This window comes from Lynx rufus, unplaced genomic scaffold (genome assembly GCF_022079265.1).
Source record: "Lynx rufus isolate CCGP_SWC_20201006 ecotype Redwood Valley unplaced genomic scaffold, mLynRuf1.p SCAF_8, whole genome shotgun sequence".
Lineage (NCBI taxonomy): Eukaryota > Metazoa > Chordata > Mammalia > Carnivora > Felidae > Lynx > Lynx rufus.
In genome coordinates, this window is record NW_025814896.1 from 116,795,543 (window position 1) to 116,815,451 (window position 19,909).

The 19,909-nt window shown below is 40.8% G+C and overlaps 1 protein-coding gene across 1 annotated transcript in view; it reads left to right on the forward strand.

Moving 5' to 3' along the window:
- Positions 1 to 2,171: 2,171 nt before the first annotated feature.
- ALK (ALK receptor tyrosine kinase) overlaps positions 2,172 to 19,909 on the forward strand; it is a 674,721-nt gene continuing 656,983 nt past the window's right edge. Inside the window, exon 1 of the mRNA XM_047068721.1 lies at positions 2,172 to 2,865. Coding sequence (XP_046924677.1) covers positions 2,172 to 2,865 — 694 coding nt within the window. The remainder of the gene's footprint in view (positions 2,866 to 19,909) is intronic.

The window sequence follows — 19,909 nt, forward strand, 5'->3', positions numbered from 1 at the left end:
TATGAGCTCCTCAAGAGAGGATCTTGCCTTATGTTTTGCTCTGACAGCACAAGGCATGACAATCAACCTTTGAGAAGAAGGAATGGAGGGATTTGTGTGAACTGAAGACTACAGTTCTGTCTCTGGTTCTAGTGAACCACTTGTTATAAATACAGCTATTCTCTGAGTTCTGTATTGGAAACTCTGGAGAGATAAAGGGAAAAAGATACTAGAGGTACAGTCCTTACTTCACAGATGAATAAAAAATGTTCTTTGGTTCTGAACTCTTGCTCCCAAGGCTATGAGCAAGTATTCAGTCATTATTCCTTCCAGCTAAGTCACCCTTCAGATCTTCTTGGCCTGTTATTCATGGAGAGATAGGTAAAGCCGCATGAATAAGAGTACAAGAGTGAGGGCCTGGGACGCACGCATGACTATGTGACCAAAGGAAAATCAATTACCATCTCTTCGACTCCGTTTTCTCATCTCTAAAGCTGAAATTTAAAATATTTACCTTGCAGAGACGAAAGGAAGTGACACATGTTCAAGCACCGTTTTGAGAAAACACAGGGTAACTGACAAGTCTGAAATGTATTTGCTGCAGCTGAAGAACTCTTAAGCGATCACCGTTACTCTCTACCTCCACGCCGCTAACTTTTCTCATATCGATGGCGGAACTGTCAGGTTCCCAGGAATGCGTTTAAATAATGGAAGGGTCACAGAAGATTCTGTCTCGGGGCCTATTACAAGCTACTCTCCGTTTTGGCAATGTCGTGCTGCCCCTCCTCCCACTCCTTTACCCCTCGCCTCCAGTTTTATTTCCGGAACCAGCTTTTCTGAAGTCGGACCCGTTTTAATCTTTTAAATGCATAATTAGGGAGAGTGCTTGATTGCAAAGGCCTCTTTCAGACCTCCCATTTATCCAAAACGCTCTCCTGTTCACATAACAGAGAAATAGGGCAGGGAATCTGGAGGAAGGAGGGGAGAGTGATGGAGGGAGGGCGAGGCGGGCCCTGCGCTTTTCTCAATGAATGCCGAGGCCTCTGCAGATTTGCATAGGGGCTATCTCGTCACGCCATTGGTTGGCGGGTGCGAGCGGGACGGGGCGGGCCTGCGTGAGCCTGGCAGCAGCGCGGAGTTGGCCGTTCGAGCTCCGCCCCCGCCCCGGTCCCGCCCCCTCCCGGCGCGAGCTCGCGCCTCAGCCAGCTGCAAGTGGCGGGCGCCCAGGCAGATGCGATCCAGCGGCTCCGGGGGCGGCAGCGGAGGTAGCAGCTGGCACATCCTGTCGCCACTGTCCGGAGGGTCGCGCAGCACTGAAGCTCCTTCCGGCCGCCCTCTGCCCAGCCAACTGAAGCCAAGGGGGCTGCCAATGGGTGAGGAGGGGGCAGCAAGATTTCGGGCTCTTTTGCACAGAATGCTTTCACTCGGCTGCTGCCGCCGGGGCCGCTTCGGTGCCTGAGAACTCTGAGCAGACGAAACGCGGGAGGAGAGCAAGGACGCTGCAAACTTGCGCCGCGGCGCCCTGAGCCTCCACTTCACATCGCGGGGGCTTGATTCAAGCCCAGAAGTTCAGCGGGCAGTGCAATCCGCAGACTTCCCGCTGCGGAGGGTTGCAGGAGGGTGCCCGACAAAGCAACCCCTGCCCCCGGTTTTTCCCTACACTGAGGAAGAGGAGCTCAGAAGCTCAAAGAAGCGCTGGCGAAGGGGCTAGAACAGCAAAACCCTCCGAACCATCGTTCCCAGCTGGAAAGTTGCGGAGTATTGGAGGCTGCTGGAGAGCGCGGACAGACCACAGCTCAAGCCTCGGAGGGCAGGAGAGGACTACATCGCCACCTCCCTTCAACCATAGTAGTTTCTCTTGTTCTGGAGCGCAGTAAGCTACAGACGGGGGCGCGGCACGAGTCTTGGCGCGCCAGAGGCACAGGGTCCCAGCTGCTGAGCCCGAGGTGCTCAGGGTCTCTTGACACACCCCTGAGCCTCCAGCCCCATTTTATTGAGACTCCTGCTTGCCTCCTTGCAGTTGGAGGGAAGCTAGAGAATCAAGTGGACGCCTAATCCCCCAGATATCAGGTGGAAGGAACTGTTCAGGAACAAGGACTATTCGGAGCCCCTTTTCATTTGAGGGGAAGTGAAGGGCGAGGCTGGATCCTGGAGAGTCGGGAGACTAGTATAAACAACTCTTCTCTGGCGGGATGGGAGCCTTAGGGCTCCTAGGGCTGCTGCTACTGCTGCTTTCAGCGGCAGCCTTGGGCTCCGGAACCGGAACCGGGACCGGGACTGGCACCGGCCATCTCGCCGGCTCACCCGCCGTGGGACCAGCTCTGCAGCCTCGGGAGCCTCTCAGCTACTCACGTCTGCAGAGGAAGAGCCTGGCGGTGGACTTTGTGGTGCCCTCGCTCTTCCGTGTCTATGCTCGGGACCTGCTGCTGCCGCCTTCGTCCTTCTTGGAGCCGAGGGCCAGACGGCCTGAGGCACGCGGCTCCTTGGCTCTCGACTGCGCCCCACTACTTAGGCTGGTAGGGCAACCGCCCGGGGTCTCCTGGACGGAAGGCTCCAGCTCGCCAGCCCCTGCCCAGGCACGGACGCTGACCAGGGTGCTGAAGGGCGGCTCGGTTCGCAAGCTCCGGCGCGCCAAGCAGCTGGTACTGGAGCTGGGAGAGGAGGCGATCCTTGAGGGCTGTGTCGGGCCCCCAGAGGAGGTGATTGCGGGACTGCTCCAGTTCAACCTCAGCGAGCTGTTCAGCTGGTGGATTCACCACGGCGAAGGGCGGTTGAGGATCCGCCTGATGCCAGAGAAGAAGGCTTCGGAAGTGGGGAGAGAGGGAAGGCTGTCCGCGGCGATCCGTGCCTCCCAGCCCCGGCTTCTCTTCCAGATCTTGGGGATCGGTGAGCAGCTCCCGCCTGAACGTGTCGGGATTTGTATTTTTAGGCACATCAATTTGCAACCACTGTCAACTAATCCCTATTTTCAAAACCCCAGCCTCTGGTTCTTAGGTCTTTCCTCCTTTTGCAAACCTCCTCCCACAGTTAGACCATAAAATACGGTCTTATGTTCTTGCTGAAAAGAGTCACTTCCCAGGGTTTTCCTTCCTCTCCAGTAACTAAGTTGGAAGAAAAGTTTTCTCTCTTGGCAGAATGCTTCTTCTTTCTACCGATTTACACCAGGTCCCAGCCAAAATTGGATGCACTTTGAACAGGGGACCCCTGGGACAGTTGAAATGTCCTTATTACTTCTACATTCCAAGCTTAGTTCTAGATGTCACGACTGTTGCCATCTTCCCTTTCCCTTGTTCCTCTTTCTGGCCACCGTAGATGTGGGTAATGTGGTGCACTTTCTTGGAGAATGTAGAACTCTTCTTTATATGGTTGAATCTCCCCTAGCTGTTCTCTTCAAATGTTGACTTATGTACGGATTGCCTCTTCTTCATTAATTTATTCTGCTCCCTCTCTCCAACCCCAGTCTGCTATCCACTCTCAGACTCTTTTTCCCCCCCTCTCAGATGTTGTTGGAAGAGCCCCAGAGGAACTAAGAAATACGGGACAGGAGGGAGGTGTGAGGAGAGGGAGCAGAGTTGTTGAGATTCTCTCCCATTGGGAGAGTCACTGTGAAGCCAGAAGAGACAATAGTTCTTCTCTTGCCCCCCACCCCCCCAACCTTCCTTCTAATTCTTAGCTTGAATGTCTGTAGCAGCAGCTCTGGATGACAGTCTCTGGCAAGCCTGTTTCACTGCAGATCTCTCTGCTAGAGATTCCTGAAATAAGGTTTCTGTTTCATTTACTCTCATTTTCTTCTCATATTCACTGAGTTAGGGGTGTGTGTGCAGGCACTTACTTCTAACTCTTCCCATAGTATTCTTTGACTGGAAAACCAGGTGGTTTTGAATGGATGTTTCTCTCGTAATACCACTGGGGAAAGGCTCAGTGAATAAAATATACAATGTAAATGAATGAGAAGACACAGAAAAGAAATCATGCCTTTTTAAAAGCCTACACTAATTCCATTGAGCAAACCCAGCATCTTTTCTATCATTCTCATCATCAGAAATAAATGAAATTTTTATGCTCCACCGGTTACTAATGACTAGTATTAATTGGATGGAAAGCACTGAAAAGAGCCCACTGTAGAGCTACAAGTACCTACCATGCTTGTCCCAGCATACACATATCCTCCCACGCATGCCCAGTACTATCACACAGCAGGGAGATCTAGAAGCTGAGGTTCTTCCCTCCTTGCACAGAAAACATACTTGTATGTGGTTCCCAAGGAAAACAGAATCTGGATGCATATTTCAGCATTAGCATTGGTATCCTTGGCACCTAAAATGACCCCTTTGTGTTCAATGTCAGAATTCATATTAACAGGCAGAATTTGTAGTAAGAAGCAGGGTTTGATGAGTTTGATAGAGCCTCCTGTGAACTGAGATAGGAGACTAATACTGTTGTCTCTCCACAGATACTTTTGTGGAGAACAGCTGTGCTTTAATGTCATCATGGCTTCTGTGGTTTATACATGCAACATTCTCTTTTAGCGCCTAATGTATTTGTAATGGATATAAGAATGACTTCTCTGGGAATGTGGATTGTCTTCTACTTTCATGTCTGTGAACATCTCTGGAGCTTTCCTATCACCTCTCGTTAAATGACCATAGGCCCAACAGTCTAGATCAGCTATTGTGAGATGTTGATAACAGACAAAAGGGGTCCTTTCTGCAGCCCTGAACTTGCCTACTATAAACAGGCAGGTAGCATGAACTTATCAGTGGGTGTTTCTGAAGAGTCACAGGCTTAATGCATGTGGAGCATATATTCCAATCAAGCCTCTGGTAAGGAGTTGAAGCCACTGAGTAGGGGAGTTTCATGTCGAGAGGAGTGTGCTTCAAGAACTGCTTTGCTACTGACAGCAGGGAGTCTCTGTGAGCGTCCCAAGTCCTCCCTTAGCATCACAGTCCATTTGGCAGTTGGACCAAGGCCTTATGCATCATTTGACACATCTAGCAATGCTGTTTTCAGAAAGAGCCAGGATTCTGTCATTAAAAGGCTAGAAATTTTGGCCAAGCATTTTTCAGCAGCATTGGGATCAAATGATTATTGATGGGATCAAATAAGACACTAAGTGTAACTGGATGAGCTCCCCATGACCTCCAGAGAGACAGACAGCTTATTGAAAAGCATTTCAGGCCTTGTGGTGATCACACTTGGAACAGGATGGGCTCTCCTGCTCTGAGGCATATGCTGTTTTCAGTTAGGCAGCTGGCCATGCCGGACTAGCCTCTTGCCTTCCCACTGCCTCCCCAGCCTCATTCAGATATGGTTTCCACTGCAGACCTCCCCTTGGAGGGAGTGGACACACCCTGTTCTATCATGTTTCATGTTTGAGGCAACATATATCATGGTGTTTCCATTTGTTTTCTTGTATGAAAATTCAAGCTTAGGTTCTCACACTTGGATTAATTTTACTATTTATTATGTTTGAGGAAATGGATTTATTCCTTTTTATGGGCTCTGTTTTGTAGAAAAGGCATTTAACTCTTCTGTGACATAGGATATTCAGGCATACAAAGGGAAAATAGGCACAACTCAGCTTATGTCTCCCTGTTTCTGCCCAGATGCCTGTTGGTCTGGTCTAGAGGGGCACAAGTATGCTGATGGGGCTGTGAGGAGGGAAGAGAGTGGTGGGTGGCCTGCAGCAACCCATTTGTCTCAGACTGAAGATAGCTTCCTGAATCTGAACAGGACCATGACTAGGGATGTGATAGAAATGGAAAAGCACCCAGTCAGCATGAAGCAAAAACTCTGTTGCTTGTGGTTTGGGACGTCTGAGAGGACGAAAGGATAGCTGAGAGGCCTTAGAATGCATGACACGCAAATGTGTTTTCTTTGTGGGTTGCTTTGCTTTGAATTCATAAACGGGATCAATATTTCGAAGTCTGAAGCAGCTCCCCACAGCACTCATTCATGGAGAAGAGCGTAGAAAGGCCATTGCTGAGACTGTATGAATTTTGGTCTACCATTCTGGGACAGTCCAAACCTCAGAAAAGATGTCTGCCTGGAGGCAGTCACATTGCTCAGAGCCCCACTTTGTAACCTGTTTTCTGGATGTTTTGATGTCTTGCTTCTGCCTTCCCCCAGGCAGAGGCCTAGAGGATATTGACTTGTGGGCTAGGAGGGCTTGTTTCTCTATAAGCAGCCCCCTTCTCACTCCAGGAAAGGGGATAGGCAACTGGGGATTTTACATGTGCTATGGAGAGACCTGAGAAATTTAAAGTAGATGTATGCAATGCAATACACCTGACCCTTGACCTCACATATCTGTCAGTGCCTTCCTATTTCATTTCTGGAGAGGGCAAAGAGAGCCAAGGAAGATAGAGAGGAAATTGGAGCTCTCAGAAGGAATATCAGTTATTTGAGGTGAATTTGGGGAGTTGGAACTAGTCCAGAGAAGATCAGCTGATTTAAGAGTTGAGGGGACCAATTTATGGTGAAAGATGAAAAGAATTAAATATATATGGCTGAGCGAAGTGGCGATGAAGGGAAAGCCCTGGTAACAATCTACAAATCTCTGAAGAGGGAGAGGAGTTATATAGTGTCACCCAAAGAAGTAATAGGATGCAACTTGGAGAAGGAAACTTCAGGGTGGATATCAGGGAAACCTTATTTTCTGAACTTGATATTCCTCTGACTTTGGAATGGAATTCCAGAGGAGCAAAGAGTAAGGTGAGATGTGGGTCAGATAAGCCACAGAATTCATTATTAATCAGTTTTATATTTGGAAATGTTGAGAAGCCACAACAGGCAGGAGAGCTGGGATGGGGAACAAAAGCAGGAATCAGGATCTTTCAGGATTCAACTCTTGAGACACTTTGGGTCTGGATGTTTCCAGGAGGACAAGACAAGAATTGCATGTGTATCTTTGAAATTGGATGGGATGTGCTTACAAGGAGACTGTTAGAGAAGAAAATCTTTTGAAAGTACCGGGTTTGTTTTTCTCTGCCCCCAGATTGACACAGAGTATTTCTCTGGGGTGTTGTGTGTCTATCCATGAGGGAGGAGCCACACCCATAGAACATTATGCATCTAAGATGCATCTCTAGTGTGTGTGTCATCAAGCCATTGGGCAGGGCAGAAGGTACGTGGGTCTTGAGAAGATGAGATCACGTCTAGATTTGGTGGACTCCTACTGGCTACTTGAAACCCCTTTGCAATGCTGAGAATATATATACACAGCTATTAGAAAGATGAAGTTCATCTAAATCCATTTGATCTTTCCACAAATTTACAAAAGAAAAAGAAGGAAAGCCCATGAGGGATTTGTGTGCATGGTGTGGGAAGACAGTGTTATCATTAAAAAAAATGAAAGCTTTTATAAGGAAGTATGTCTTCTGAAGGACAAGGACGACTGGCCTCCAGAAGGGAGAGGAAGAGAGGAAACTTCTGTTTCAGCAGAACTTGAAGCCCCGTGCCATTCTTAGGATTACTACTTGATAACCTCATTTTGTGGAAATTTGCCTAGCCCTTTCTTTATAATCATTATTAATGTCCTGTTACAGTTGTATGGGACTTTATAATTTATAAAGAACTTTCAAATTTAATATATTTTTTTCAATCCTACAGTAGGCAGGGCGAGTATTTGTTTTATTTTATAAATTCAGTAACTGAAATCCAGTTACTTGTTAACACTTTTTCAAGGTGAAAAATGGTAGACCTAGAAACTTTCATTTATGCATTGAGAGGTTATGAGATGCTAGATGCTGTGCTAGGTACTGACTAGGACTATAGATCTTTTTGCCTTCAAATTAGGGCTCTTTCTACTAAAGGAATCATCCCAAAATGCAGATTATGTAACCATGTAAATGAAACCATGTAAATAGATGAAAAACTTTACCTTATCCTTGTCAGAAGGTCATGTAACAAAGATTTGGTGTTCAATAACCATGACTTGAAAAGTTCCTTAAAATATTTGAAGTCCAGTTTCATCATTAGTAAAATAGGGATAGTTCCTATCTCAAAATGCTGCCATGGAGATTAAATTAGAAGACATGTATAAATCTGTAGCCCAATGCCTGACATAATAAAGTGTTCCATCATTATAAACCATATGGTTTTTTCTAGAAGCAGCAACACCGCAGTGTCTGGTTGTGCATTTTAGTTTATTTGAATGATGCCATCTGGAGTTGTGCAGTCCTGATGTGTGGTCACATCTGGTGACCCTGGCGGTGGTAGTTGTAATACTGTGGGTTCCCATGCAGCTAGCTTCTAATTCCTGGGCTAAGAAGTGAGATCTAGTGGAAATGGGGAGAGTGACCATGGTGATAATTTCTATTGGCTTCCCCAGAAATGTGAATGAGGAGAATTGAGGTGTGGTATTTACTTCATTTCTATCAACTAGTGGCCTCCAAGGTCTTTTGACCTTGGATTCAGTCCAAAGATTCAAGCAGAGTATTCACAATCCAATTATTTTTTCTCCTACACGAAGAAAGCAAGCCTTAACTTTATGAACGTATGAAATCTAATAATGGAGAACAATATAGAGACATTACAGAGCAGTAGTTTTCAGATGGTGGATCTTTCTTAACTGAGGGCAGTATGTGCGGTTCAGGCCCCTCCATGCCTACAGAGGTGCTGGGCTACTAGCCTCTGGTAATTTCTTTGTTATAATTAGCTGGAGCTTGCCTTTTCCTTGTCAAGTGGGAATGCAGGAGAAGGTTGGAGGGTACCAACTGGTTGGTGGACATGAGCCCATTAAGAGCAGTTAAACCTTTGAGATTCCATGGAGACACATGGCTGAGGGAGGAGGCCACCTCAGAAAGTGCCTCAATCTAAAAGAGGCTGTCAAGTATCCATGCAGCATTTTACAGGTAGTGTTTTTTATGAGGCATGGCTGAGCCATTGCTTTCCTAAGATGCACAAGGACATTATTTCTGCTTGGGAGTAGAAGGAGAATAGGACATGTTTGTGAGGATGGTTATAGGTCCAGGGGTTATGTGACGAGAGGTGTGAATAAAGTTACCAAGGAACCCTAGGGGTGTCTTCTTTCTTAGAACCATTGTGTTGTTCTCCAGTCTAGGATGTGGCCAGTTTTTCTTAACCTAGTGATGACCTGGCCTTTTTCACACAGGTCAAAGTGTAAGGAAGGAGCAGTTTAAAAGAGAGTATTGGCCTGGTGGGAAGTTGGGGAGGAGATGGGGCACATCTTAGCACTTTGTTGGTGAGTCAGATTTCTCAGAACAACTTTTGTTTCTTCAGATGAGCTTGGGTCCTTTCCCAGGAAAATTGTCTCAGGTTCACTTGGTGAACATAGACATTTTAGAATGTGGGAAGTCCCAGAACTGGGCAGAAGGAGAGCTCCATTGGGACATATACACCCAACTACTTGGTTAATTAAGAGTCTTTAGTTCTTGAACCTTACTTTTGTGGTTATGTAACAACAGGTGCATGGAGAGGTAGGTAGTCAGAATTCCCTGAAGTAAGGAAAAGGCTAAAGGGAAGATCTGAAAACAAAAATAAAAATAAAGAAAATCTAGGCAAGCTTGTAGGAAATCATGCAACTAGCCAGAGGAAATCAGAGGGAAACTTAAATCATTGACCATGTTTTTCTTTTTCCCTTATTTATATTTTATTGAGTTTCCATTGGGACATGGTTTCTGAGGGTGGGTGTGGGCAGGTCTCCTTTATAGATCCTTTCCACATTCTCAGCCCAAGTAATTAAAGTCAATGTTCTGTGGTAGAGAGAATGCTAGATTAGGAGCTAGAAGACTTGGGTTCCATTATGATATTAACCTTTTGTTAGTTTTGACATCTTGTGCAACTTCCCTAAACTTGTTGAACCTCTGGGTCTTTTTTCCTAAACGAGAAAATACAGAACGTGTCTTGGCTTACCTCCTGGAGTCTCTGAACATTATGTAAAATAACCTATGTAGAAGATTCTCGTCTGGATTATTCAGAAATAAATATATAAGGCAGTAGAAAAATAACAACACAAGATCATAAAAAGTGCTGAGATTCTATTTCATTGATTCATACTTTTAACCAACCTTTGACATTAAGAGCAGCAGTACTAGGTTCTAGATTTTGAGGCAAGCATTGGCCTTCGTTTAACAGCTCAGCAGCCCTGGAAAGGAGTTATGTGGCCCCTTCCCATGGTTTCTCGAAATGAGGTCCTTTCATTGAAGTAATTTTGCCCACTTCCAGAATTTTCTGGAAATGAATCTTCAGTTGTGGGACATAAGAACTTACATATTAACATCAGAAAATTATTATTTTTTAAATTGAGCGATGACAAATGCAGTTAAGTATATTGAATGTATTAATCTTGTGTACAGCTTGATTATAATTCTCATCTGCAACATCCATATAATCCGCACCCAGATAAAGATTCAGAACTTTCCCAGCATCTCAGGAAGTTCCTTCCTGCCCTTTTCAGTGTGTATCCACCCCCAACGCAAGGTAACTATCCTTCTGATTTCTGTGTCATTAGTTAGCTTTGCTTATTTTAGATGAACTTCATGTAGTTGGAATCATGTACTTTTTTGTGTCTGGCTTCTTTTAGTCAGTATGATTTCTGTGCAATTTGTCAATGTCTTTGTGTACTAACATTCTTTATATATATATATATACATATATATATATAAATATAAAATATGTATATATACATACATGTATATATGTGTATGTATATATATATATATATATATATATATATATATATATATTTAACATTTATTTTTTGAGAGACAGAGAGAGAGACAGAGTGTGAGCGGGGCAGGGGCAGAGAGAGAGGGAGTCACAGAATCCAAAGCAGGCTACAGGCTCTGAGCTGTCAGCACAGAGCCTGACACAGGGCTCGAACTCAAACCGTGAGATCATGACCTGAGTCAAAGTGGGATGCTTAACTGACTGAGCCACCCAGTCGCCCTTCTTTTTTATCTTTTTATCACCTTGCTGTGCTCCTTTATATGAATATAACACCATTTGTTTATCCATTTTTCTATCAAGGAATTGGATTTGTGGGAAATCAAAGCTAGAAGATACTATTCTAAATAATGGGTAGAGTAAGTCATAGATCTGGGATTGAAACCTTGCTTTATCATTTCCTAGCCCAAGGCTATTTATTTTCTTCTCTTTGAACTATAGTTTTTTTATTTGTAAGTAATAATAATAATAATAATACCCATGTCCTAGGGTTGTTGTGAGAATTAAATAGGATAAGGCACGTAGTAGGCCCTGACACACAGATGGTATTTAACAAGTGTTAGTGTTTTCCTCCAGCTCTTGATTACATGCTTTCCCAGAATGGGTCCTTCAAAAGCTTTCTGAAGTGGGGAAGGGGAGCCTTTTCACAAGTGAGGGAACAGTAACAATCAAGGACCATTTAAGTTACATGTAATAATTTTTAATAAATGCTGCATAAATAAGAAACATCATTTTAATAAAACACAAATATTTGTTACAGTCTGTTTTAAAATTAACAAAGAAAACAAACTCAATAAATAAATAAATAAATAAATAAATAAATAAATAATAATGGAATAAAAAACTCTTTGATCTTGTATTCAGATCCATTAAAGACGAGAGGAAATGGTATAGAAGGGACAGAAGATGGACAGAAACCACCACATTTAAGGAAGAGACAGAATGACTGAGAATGACAGAGATAGGGTTGGTGACACAGAGAGGAATGTATAAGGAGAGGTAGTCCAGGGAAACAGAAGGTAGGAATTATTTCTTGGACACAGAGAAGCATGGATGTAGATAAGAGACCAAAAGAGGGACAGAAAGAGAATCAGAGGGCAGAATCAGTGGTGTAGGGAAGGAGGAGAGAGGGAACACTTGATTATTTTTGGCCTGGAAGAGTTCTGTCCTGATACCAAAATCTGTACTGTGAATCTATGGCCAACATTATATGATGATTGTTTTTAATTTTATTGACATATAATTCATATGCAATAAAAAACACCTAGTTTAAATCAGTTTTATTTTTTTGATATATGTATCACCTGTGTGAACCGCCACCCTAATTGGGACATAAAACAATTCTGTCAACCCTCAAAAGAGCCTTCTTGACTTTTTGTAATGACCTCCTGCACTTCCTATTCTAGGCAATTTCTGGTTTGATTTTTATCATAATAGATTCATTTGTCTTTTGTGTTCATACATAATAGATTCATTTGTCTGTTCTGGAAGTTGGTATAAATGGAATCATATAAGTATATTCTCTTTTGTGTTTGGCTTCATCACTTGGAGTAACACTTTTGTGATTTGTTTGTGTTATTACATGTGTTAGTAGTTTTTTTTTATTACTGAATAGTATTCTATCATATAAATATATCACAATTGTTTTAAATCCTTTCATCTGTTGATGGATATTTAGGTTGTTTCTAGTTTGGGGCTCTCATGAATAAAGCTGTTACAAACATTGTGTGTATAAGCCATTGTGTGGACATAAGTTGTCAGTTCTCTTAAATTGATTTTGGAATTAATGGATTATATGGTAAATATATGTTTAACTTTATAAGAAATTGAAAAACTATTTTTACAAGTAGTTATACTACTTTATACTCCCACCAGTAATATATGAGAATTCTACTTACTCCACATCCTTCAGAATTCTTGATATTGTCAACTTGTGGTTGTATCTTGCGGTTTTAATGTATACTTTTTTGCGTGTTGGTTTTCTAATATTGTGTAAGATATTAATTAGCTCAAAAATTAGTGGTTCAAAATAATAACTCATTTTTTAATAGTTCCTATGAGTTAGGAATAGCTTGACTAGGTGTTTTTTACTTGGATTCTCTCATGAGATAGTAGTCAGTTACCAGCCAAAGATGCAGTCAAATTAAATCTTGACTGGGGCTGTAGGATCTACTTACATGGTACCTTGTTCACAAGGCTGGCAAGCTGGTGCTGGCTAGTGGTGGGAAGTCCCATTTCTTCTCCAGGTATTCCTGTCTGTAGTGCTGCTGGACCATCCTTGTAACCTGGTGTCTGGCCTCCCTGAGAGTGAGCATCTATTGAGATCATATGATCTTCTTTTTGGGGGTAAATATTCTGAATCACAGTGTGTGATTTTCAAATGTTGAATTAGCTTTACATTTTTAGGATAAACTGCACATGGTCAAGATGTGTTAACCTTTTTGTGTATTGCTGGGTCTGCTAATATTTCGTTGATGATTTCTGCATCTGTGTTCATGAAGTTTGTTGATCTGTAGTTTTCTTGTCTTTAACAGGCTTTAGGGTCTGGATAATGCCAGGCTCATAAACATGAGTTGGAAAGTGCTTCCTCTACTATTTTTTCCTGGAGGGGAATTACAATTTTTTTCTTTCTTGAATTTTTGTTTAGTAGAATTTTCCATTGAGGACATCTTGGCCTGGTGTAGTCATTGTTGGAATGGTTTAGATTACTAATTATATTTACTTAATAATAATTGTAGTGTTATTCAGATTATCTGTTTCTTTTTGAATGAATTTAGCAGTTTGTATCCTTCAGGTAATTGGTTTATTTCATCTAAATTGCTGAATTAATGCAAGTTAAATTGTTCATAATATCCCCTTATTTTTTATGTCTGTAGGGTCAGTACTGGTGTCCTCTCTTTCATACCTAATATTAGTAATTTACATCATGTTTCTCTTTTCTTTGTGATTATTCTGGCTAGAACCTTACCAATTTTTTTGGTTTTCTTTCAAAAAAACATTTCTTGTAATACTGTTTTTTTTTTTCTGTTATCTTTATTTCATTTTTATTGATTTTTGCTCTTATTATCTTTCCTTCATTTTGTTTGCCTTGGGTTAAATTGTTCTTTCTGTTTCTAGTTTCTTATGGTGAAAACTTAGATCATGGATTTGAGACCTTTTTTATTTTTCTAATATAAGCATGCAATGCAAAAATTCTCTCTAATAACTGGTTTAGCAACATCATACAAATTTCATGATGTTATAATGAAATTTACTTTATATTCAATTAAAATATTAAAGATTTTCCATTTGGTGTTTCTTTTTGACCTATGATTATATATGTGTCTTTTATTTCTGAATATTTGGGGATTTTCCAGATATCTTTCTCTTACTGATTTCTAGTTTAATTCTGATATAGTGTGAGAACATACCTGGTTTGCTTTTCGTTATTTAAAATTTGCTAAGGTTTGTTTTATGCCTCAGAATATGGTTTATCTCGCTGAATGTTCCAAGTTCCATACTTCAGAAGAACATGTTTTCTACTATTGTTTGGTGGAGTGTTCAATTAATGTCAGTTTAGTCAATTTGGTTAATAGAGTTGTTCAAGTCTTTTGTGTCCTCACTTATTTTTTGTCTATTTGCTATTTGCATTACCAATAGAGGACTTCTAAAGTCTCCAAGTTTTGTTTTGTCTATTTTTCCTTTCAGTTCTATCATTTTTTATTTGATGTATTTTCAAGCTCTATTATCAGGTGCCTACACATTTAGAATTGACTTTTTTCTGATGATTTGATTCCTTTATTGTTGTATGTCTTTTTTATCCCTGGTGATACTCATATTTGGACATTTATTTTAATTGATATTAATATAGCCTCTCCATGTGTCTTTTGATTAGTGCTTATGTGATACATCTGTGCCAACATTGTACTTTTAATCTATATCTTTATATTTACAGTGAGTTTCTTACAGAAAACATATGGTTGGATTGTGTGTGTGTGTGTGTGTGTGTGTATGTGTTGTCTTTTTGTTTTTTTTTTTTAAGTATGCTTCATGCCCAAAATGGGCTTGAACTTTGACCCTGATTTCAAGAGTCACATGCTCTACCAACTAAGTCAGCCAGGTGCCTCTGATGTTGTGTGATTTTTAAAAATTTAATCTGTTGAGTTTTATCTTTTACTTGGTCTGTTAGGCTACTTGTTTTTAATGTTATAATTGATATGGTTGAATTTAGGCCTACTATTATAGGGTTTTTTTTGTATGTTTTTTGTTTTTCTCTTTTTCCTTTCTTGACATCAGTTGGGGGATGTCAAGAAAGGAATTTTGAGTATTTTTTAGTATTTGAATTAGTTTTTAGTATTTGAATATTTTTTTAGTATTTCAATTTTAATTTATCTATTGTTTTTTGGCCATATCTCTTTGTATTATTACTTCAGTGGTTGCTCTAGAGATTACATATATACGTCATGTATATATACATATGTATGTTGCATTTATATGTCCATATATACACACCTATATATATATATATATATATATATATATATATGTAAACTTTCATAGTCTACTTTTTTCAGATTTTTACTTGAATTTTAGTTAACATAGTGTAAGATTGATTTCAGGAGTAGAATTTAGTGATTCATCACTTACATATAACACCCAGTGCTTATCCCAACAAGTGCCCTCCTTAATATCCATCACCCATTTGGCCCATCCTCCACCCACTTCCCTCCATCAACCCTTAGTGTGTTCTCCATTGTTTAGAGTCTCTTATGGTTTGCTTCCCTCTCTCTTTTTTTCCTCCTTCTCGTATGTTCATCTGTTTTGTTCCTTAAATTCCACAGATGAGTAAAATCACATGGTATTTATCTTTCTCTGACTGACTTATTTTGCTTATCATAATGTACTGTAGCACACGTATTGCAAATGGCAAGATTTCATTCTTTTTGATAGCTGATTTTCCATTGTACGTATGTGTATGTATGTGTGTGTATATATACACACACACACAACATCTTTTTGACCCTTTCATCAGTCGATGGACACTTGGGCTCTTTCCATAGTCTGGCTATTATTGATAATGCTGCTATTAACTTTGGGGTACATGTACCCCTTCCAATTTTTAGTTTTGTATCCTTTGGGTAAATATCTAGTACTGTAATTGCTGGGTCATAGGGTAGTTCTATTTTTAACTTTTTGAGGGACCTCTATACTGTTGAGTTGAAATTTTAGTACTTCATATAAAATATGTTGCAACTCTATAGATCCCTTTACCCCTCCCTTTGTTATAGTTGTCATATGTGTTATATGTACATAATTAAAAGCTCTGCTAGATTATATATATGTATTAAATATATATGTATATATGTATATAAATGTATATGTATGTATATATGTATATGTATGTATGAATACATGTGTAAGTACATATATACACATGAATGTATAAACATATATGTATATTTGTATCAATATGTATATAAATATATGTGTATGTTTATATATGTACATATACACACATATATATTAAAGCTATATATATATAGCTTTTAACAGTTATACATATCTTAAATAACTTAAAAGGAAAAAATTAGTCCTTTATATTTACCCAGATACATACCATTTTTCTTGCCCTTCCTTTTTTACTGAAGTTTTAATTTCCCTATTTTATTTTTCTCCTTCAACCTAAAAAACTTCCTTTTTCATTTCTTTTAGAGTGGTTCTGCTGGCAACAAATTTGCTTAGTTTTCCTTTATCTGAGAATGTCCTTATTTCACCTTTGTTTCTGAATTGTGTGTTGACAAGTCTTTTCTTCTTATACTTTAAGAATGCTGTTCCTCTGTCCTTCATAGTTTCTGATAAGCATTCTTCCATTAAATTGTTCTTCCTATCTGTAGCTCTTCTCAAGATTTCTTCTTTGTCTTTGGTTTTCAGAAGTTTGATTGTTTGATTATGATGAATCTGTGCATGACTTTATTTGATTTTATCTTGCTTGCAGTTTGTCGAGATTCGTATTCTGTAAGTTTATGTCTTTTATGAAATCTGGTGAGTTTTCGGCCACTATTTCCTCATTTTTTTTCTGCACCAATACCTTTCTCCCCTCCTCTGGGACTCAAAATATACAACTTTTCCATCTTTTGATATTGTCTCACATTCTTTCGAGACTCTGCTATTTCTTTTTTTCAACTTTTTTCTGTCTTGCAGATTGCACAGTTTCTGAGATCTATCTTCAAGTTTACTCTTTCTTCTGTTTCCATTTTGCTAAATTTTTAATATTAGATATTATATTTTTCAGTTTAAATTTTCTATTTTTAAAAATAATTTCTATTTCCCTACTTAGACCTACCTTTCCATGTATTTTCCAGAATGTTTACTTTTCCCTCATGGAACACAGCTATAACAGTTAGCTTCTTTAAAGTCTTTGATAATGTCAACATCTGGATCATCTTGTTATTGACATTTGTTGATTATCTTTACCATGAAGAACTGGTCATTTGTTTTGTTTTGCTTTTGTATATTGAGTAATTTTACATCATATCCTGGAAATATTAAATTTCATGTTGTTTGGTCTGAAACCTGGGTGTGGTTTAAACCTTTTTTCTTTTCTTAAAGCCTTTATTATGCTGCTTCGTGTCTGTCCACACATGTGCTACCCAGAGGTGAGCTGGGACACCAGGCCAGTTTCTTCACAGATTTAGCATATTTCTGTCTCTCCTCTTTAGGCTTCTTCTTAAAATCAGTTTTATCTATCTGTACTACTTCTGCACAGTTTGTGTAACTGGGGCCACCCTCTGGCAAAATAGATAATAAAGAGAAACAAATCAGGGATTCTCTCCATACTCTGGCCTGAAGTGCACCCTTTCTCCAGTCCTCTGGCCTGAAAGATGTGGTTTCTAACAGGATCTCTATTCGAGTTTTGGCTGCTGACCTCACTAGCCATGCTGTCTGTGATGAGAGCTCAATATCATGAAATGAGAGGGTCGGGAAACAACAAAGAAGTAGAGATCTCCCTCTATACTCTAGGGATCACAAGGCTCCTTTTCCCCACCTTTTGACTGCAAGGAAAAGATTTCTGTGGGCATTTTACCTGTCCATGGTACCGTGACCACAGCTGTCTTGGGTGCCCACATTTGGTTCACAGGTACAAGGGAAAAGAGGAAAAAATAGGAAACTCACCTCTGTATGGGTTGCTTTTTCAAGGTTTGACTTCTTCCTCTATATTTCTGGTTTTATTTATTTTTTGGAATCCTTTAGTACTTTTTTTGTTGTTGTAGTTTTTATTTTTGTTTTGTTTTTTTGTTTGTTTTTTTTAATTTTAATTAATTAATTAATTTTTGTGCAAAGTTCTCGGTTGTAAGCAGAAGGATAAATAGGATTGAGTGATCTTACTCCATCTTGCTGCACTAGAAGTCCCTCATTCCTTTTTGGAATCAGAGTTTCCATCAATGATATTTTTCCTTCATTCCCTCCTTCCCATCTTAGGGTGTGGCAAATGCTGCCAGGCAGGAAATCAGGACAATACTAGGGTCCACCACATTTATTTTCCCTCTCTCTTGTGCTACTGATTATCCCATGAAAACAGTTTTTCATATATTTAGTCCAATTTTACAGCTGTTTATTACAAAAGAGCTTAGTCCAGTGCTTGTTACTTTATCATGGCTGGGAGCCTAGAAAATGAGCTTTGAGATCACAGCCATGTTGGCTTATCTCTAGATATACCATCTAGATCTGTGTGAGAGGTGTTCACCAAACAGAAATTAGACAGTCTTCTGCATGGGTATCTATACATTTGGACTTTTGGCTGAATAAGTGCTTATTTATTCATTTGCTTCCCCCCCTCCCCCCCCCCCCCCCCGCACTGAGCACTTACCGAGTCGAATGGAGCACAGTCTTTTTCTCCCAGGAGTTCACAAACAAGTCGGGGAGAACAGGCAGACAAGGCATGCTAATAAATAACTCCCGTGAAAGGAGCACTTGATGCTGAAGAAAGGGTGCAGATGGTTATAGTGGTTCAGTGGAGGCTTGGAGAGGTCAACTCCTGCGGGGCTGATTAGAGATAGTTTTGTTCTGTACCTCCAGTTCTCAAAAACCATTCTCTTAAAGGCTGATGAATTCTACTTGCTCACTGCACAGTGGGAGGGGTGAAGTTCCTCTAAGACAGGAAATTATAGCTCTGGAATTTTGGAAAGAATAAGCTTATTGCCTTTTGGCAGGGGGTCAGGTCGAAGGATATCTACCGAAAATGATAGTTTTCTTTTGGGACTGTGATAGAAGTGAGTTAGAAAAAACTTCCAGGAGGTGACTTGAGAAACTCTTGGAGGGAGTATAGAATTAGAGAAAAGAGAAAGGCAAAGGACCAAAGGACCTTATATATTTGGGCCCACAAAATAATACCCAGAGGAGGGACAATTGTTGGTGAGAGACAGAGACAGACAGACACTGTGTGTGTGTGTGTGTGTGTGTGTGTGTGTGTGTGTGTGTGTGTAACAAAGCAGGACTAGCCAGAGCAGAGAAGTCTAAGGAATTCTGGGAGTTGAGAGGCTCGGTGCTGAGTCAGATACTTAGAGTTAGAGGTAGAGCTGGCTTATTGAATCAGGAATTTACATTTGATGCTGGAGAAATCAGAAAGTATTTAGTTTTTGAGTAGAGGAATGCACGTTGACTGCAGATTCTTCAGGAAATGGTGTTTGGTTGTGGGTCTCAGTCCTGGACTGCACAGAGAGCTGGCAGTTAGACTAGAGCCTTGGGAAGCGGTTGCACTGGCTCGGGAATTAAGGGACTCAGAGGTGGGCCAAGGAGATGCCCAGATATAAGGGAAACGAAATGAGTCAGATGCCAAAGGTTTTGGCCTGAGACCATGCAGACTTGGTGGCAAGACAGGTGGGAAGAACATCTGGCTTGGGAGGAGAGTGCCTGACATGACGACACGTTCGTGGGCCTCTATCTCAAGATCAGGTTGTCTGGTACACACATGAAGATAGGGAACAGAAGCAGGAATGGGTGAGATGTCCAGGTGGAAGATAGTGATGTGGGAGCTGTTTATATGGACCTGGTGGCTTATTTCTTGAGAACAGATGCATTTTCTTGAGAAAGAAGAAAGAGGAAGGAAGGTCACACCTTGGCTTTGGGAAAGTTCATAATCTGATAATAGAATGGAGTCAATGACATCACCAGAAAGAACTTACAAGTAGGAAGAGAGACCGCTGGATTGTGGTGTCATGGAAGCTAAGGGAGATGGATATTCCAAAGATGGAGTGGGCCTTGT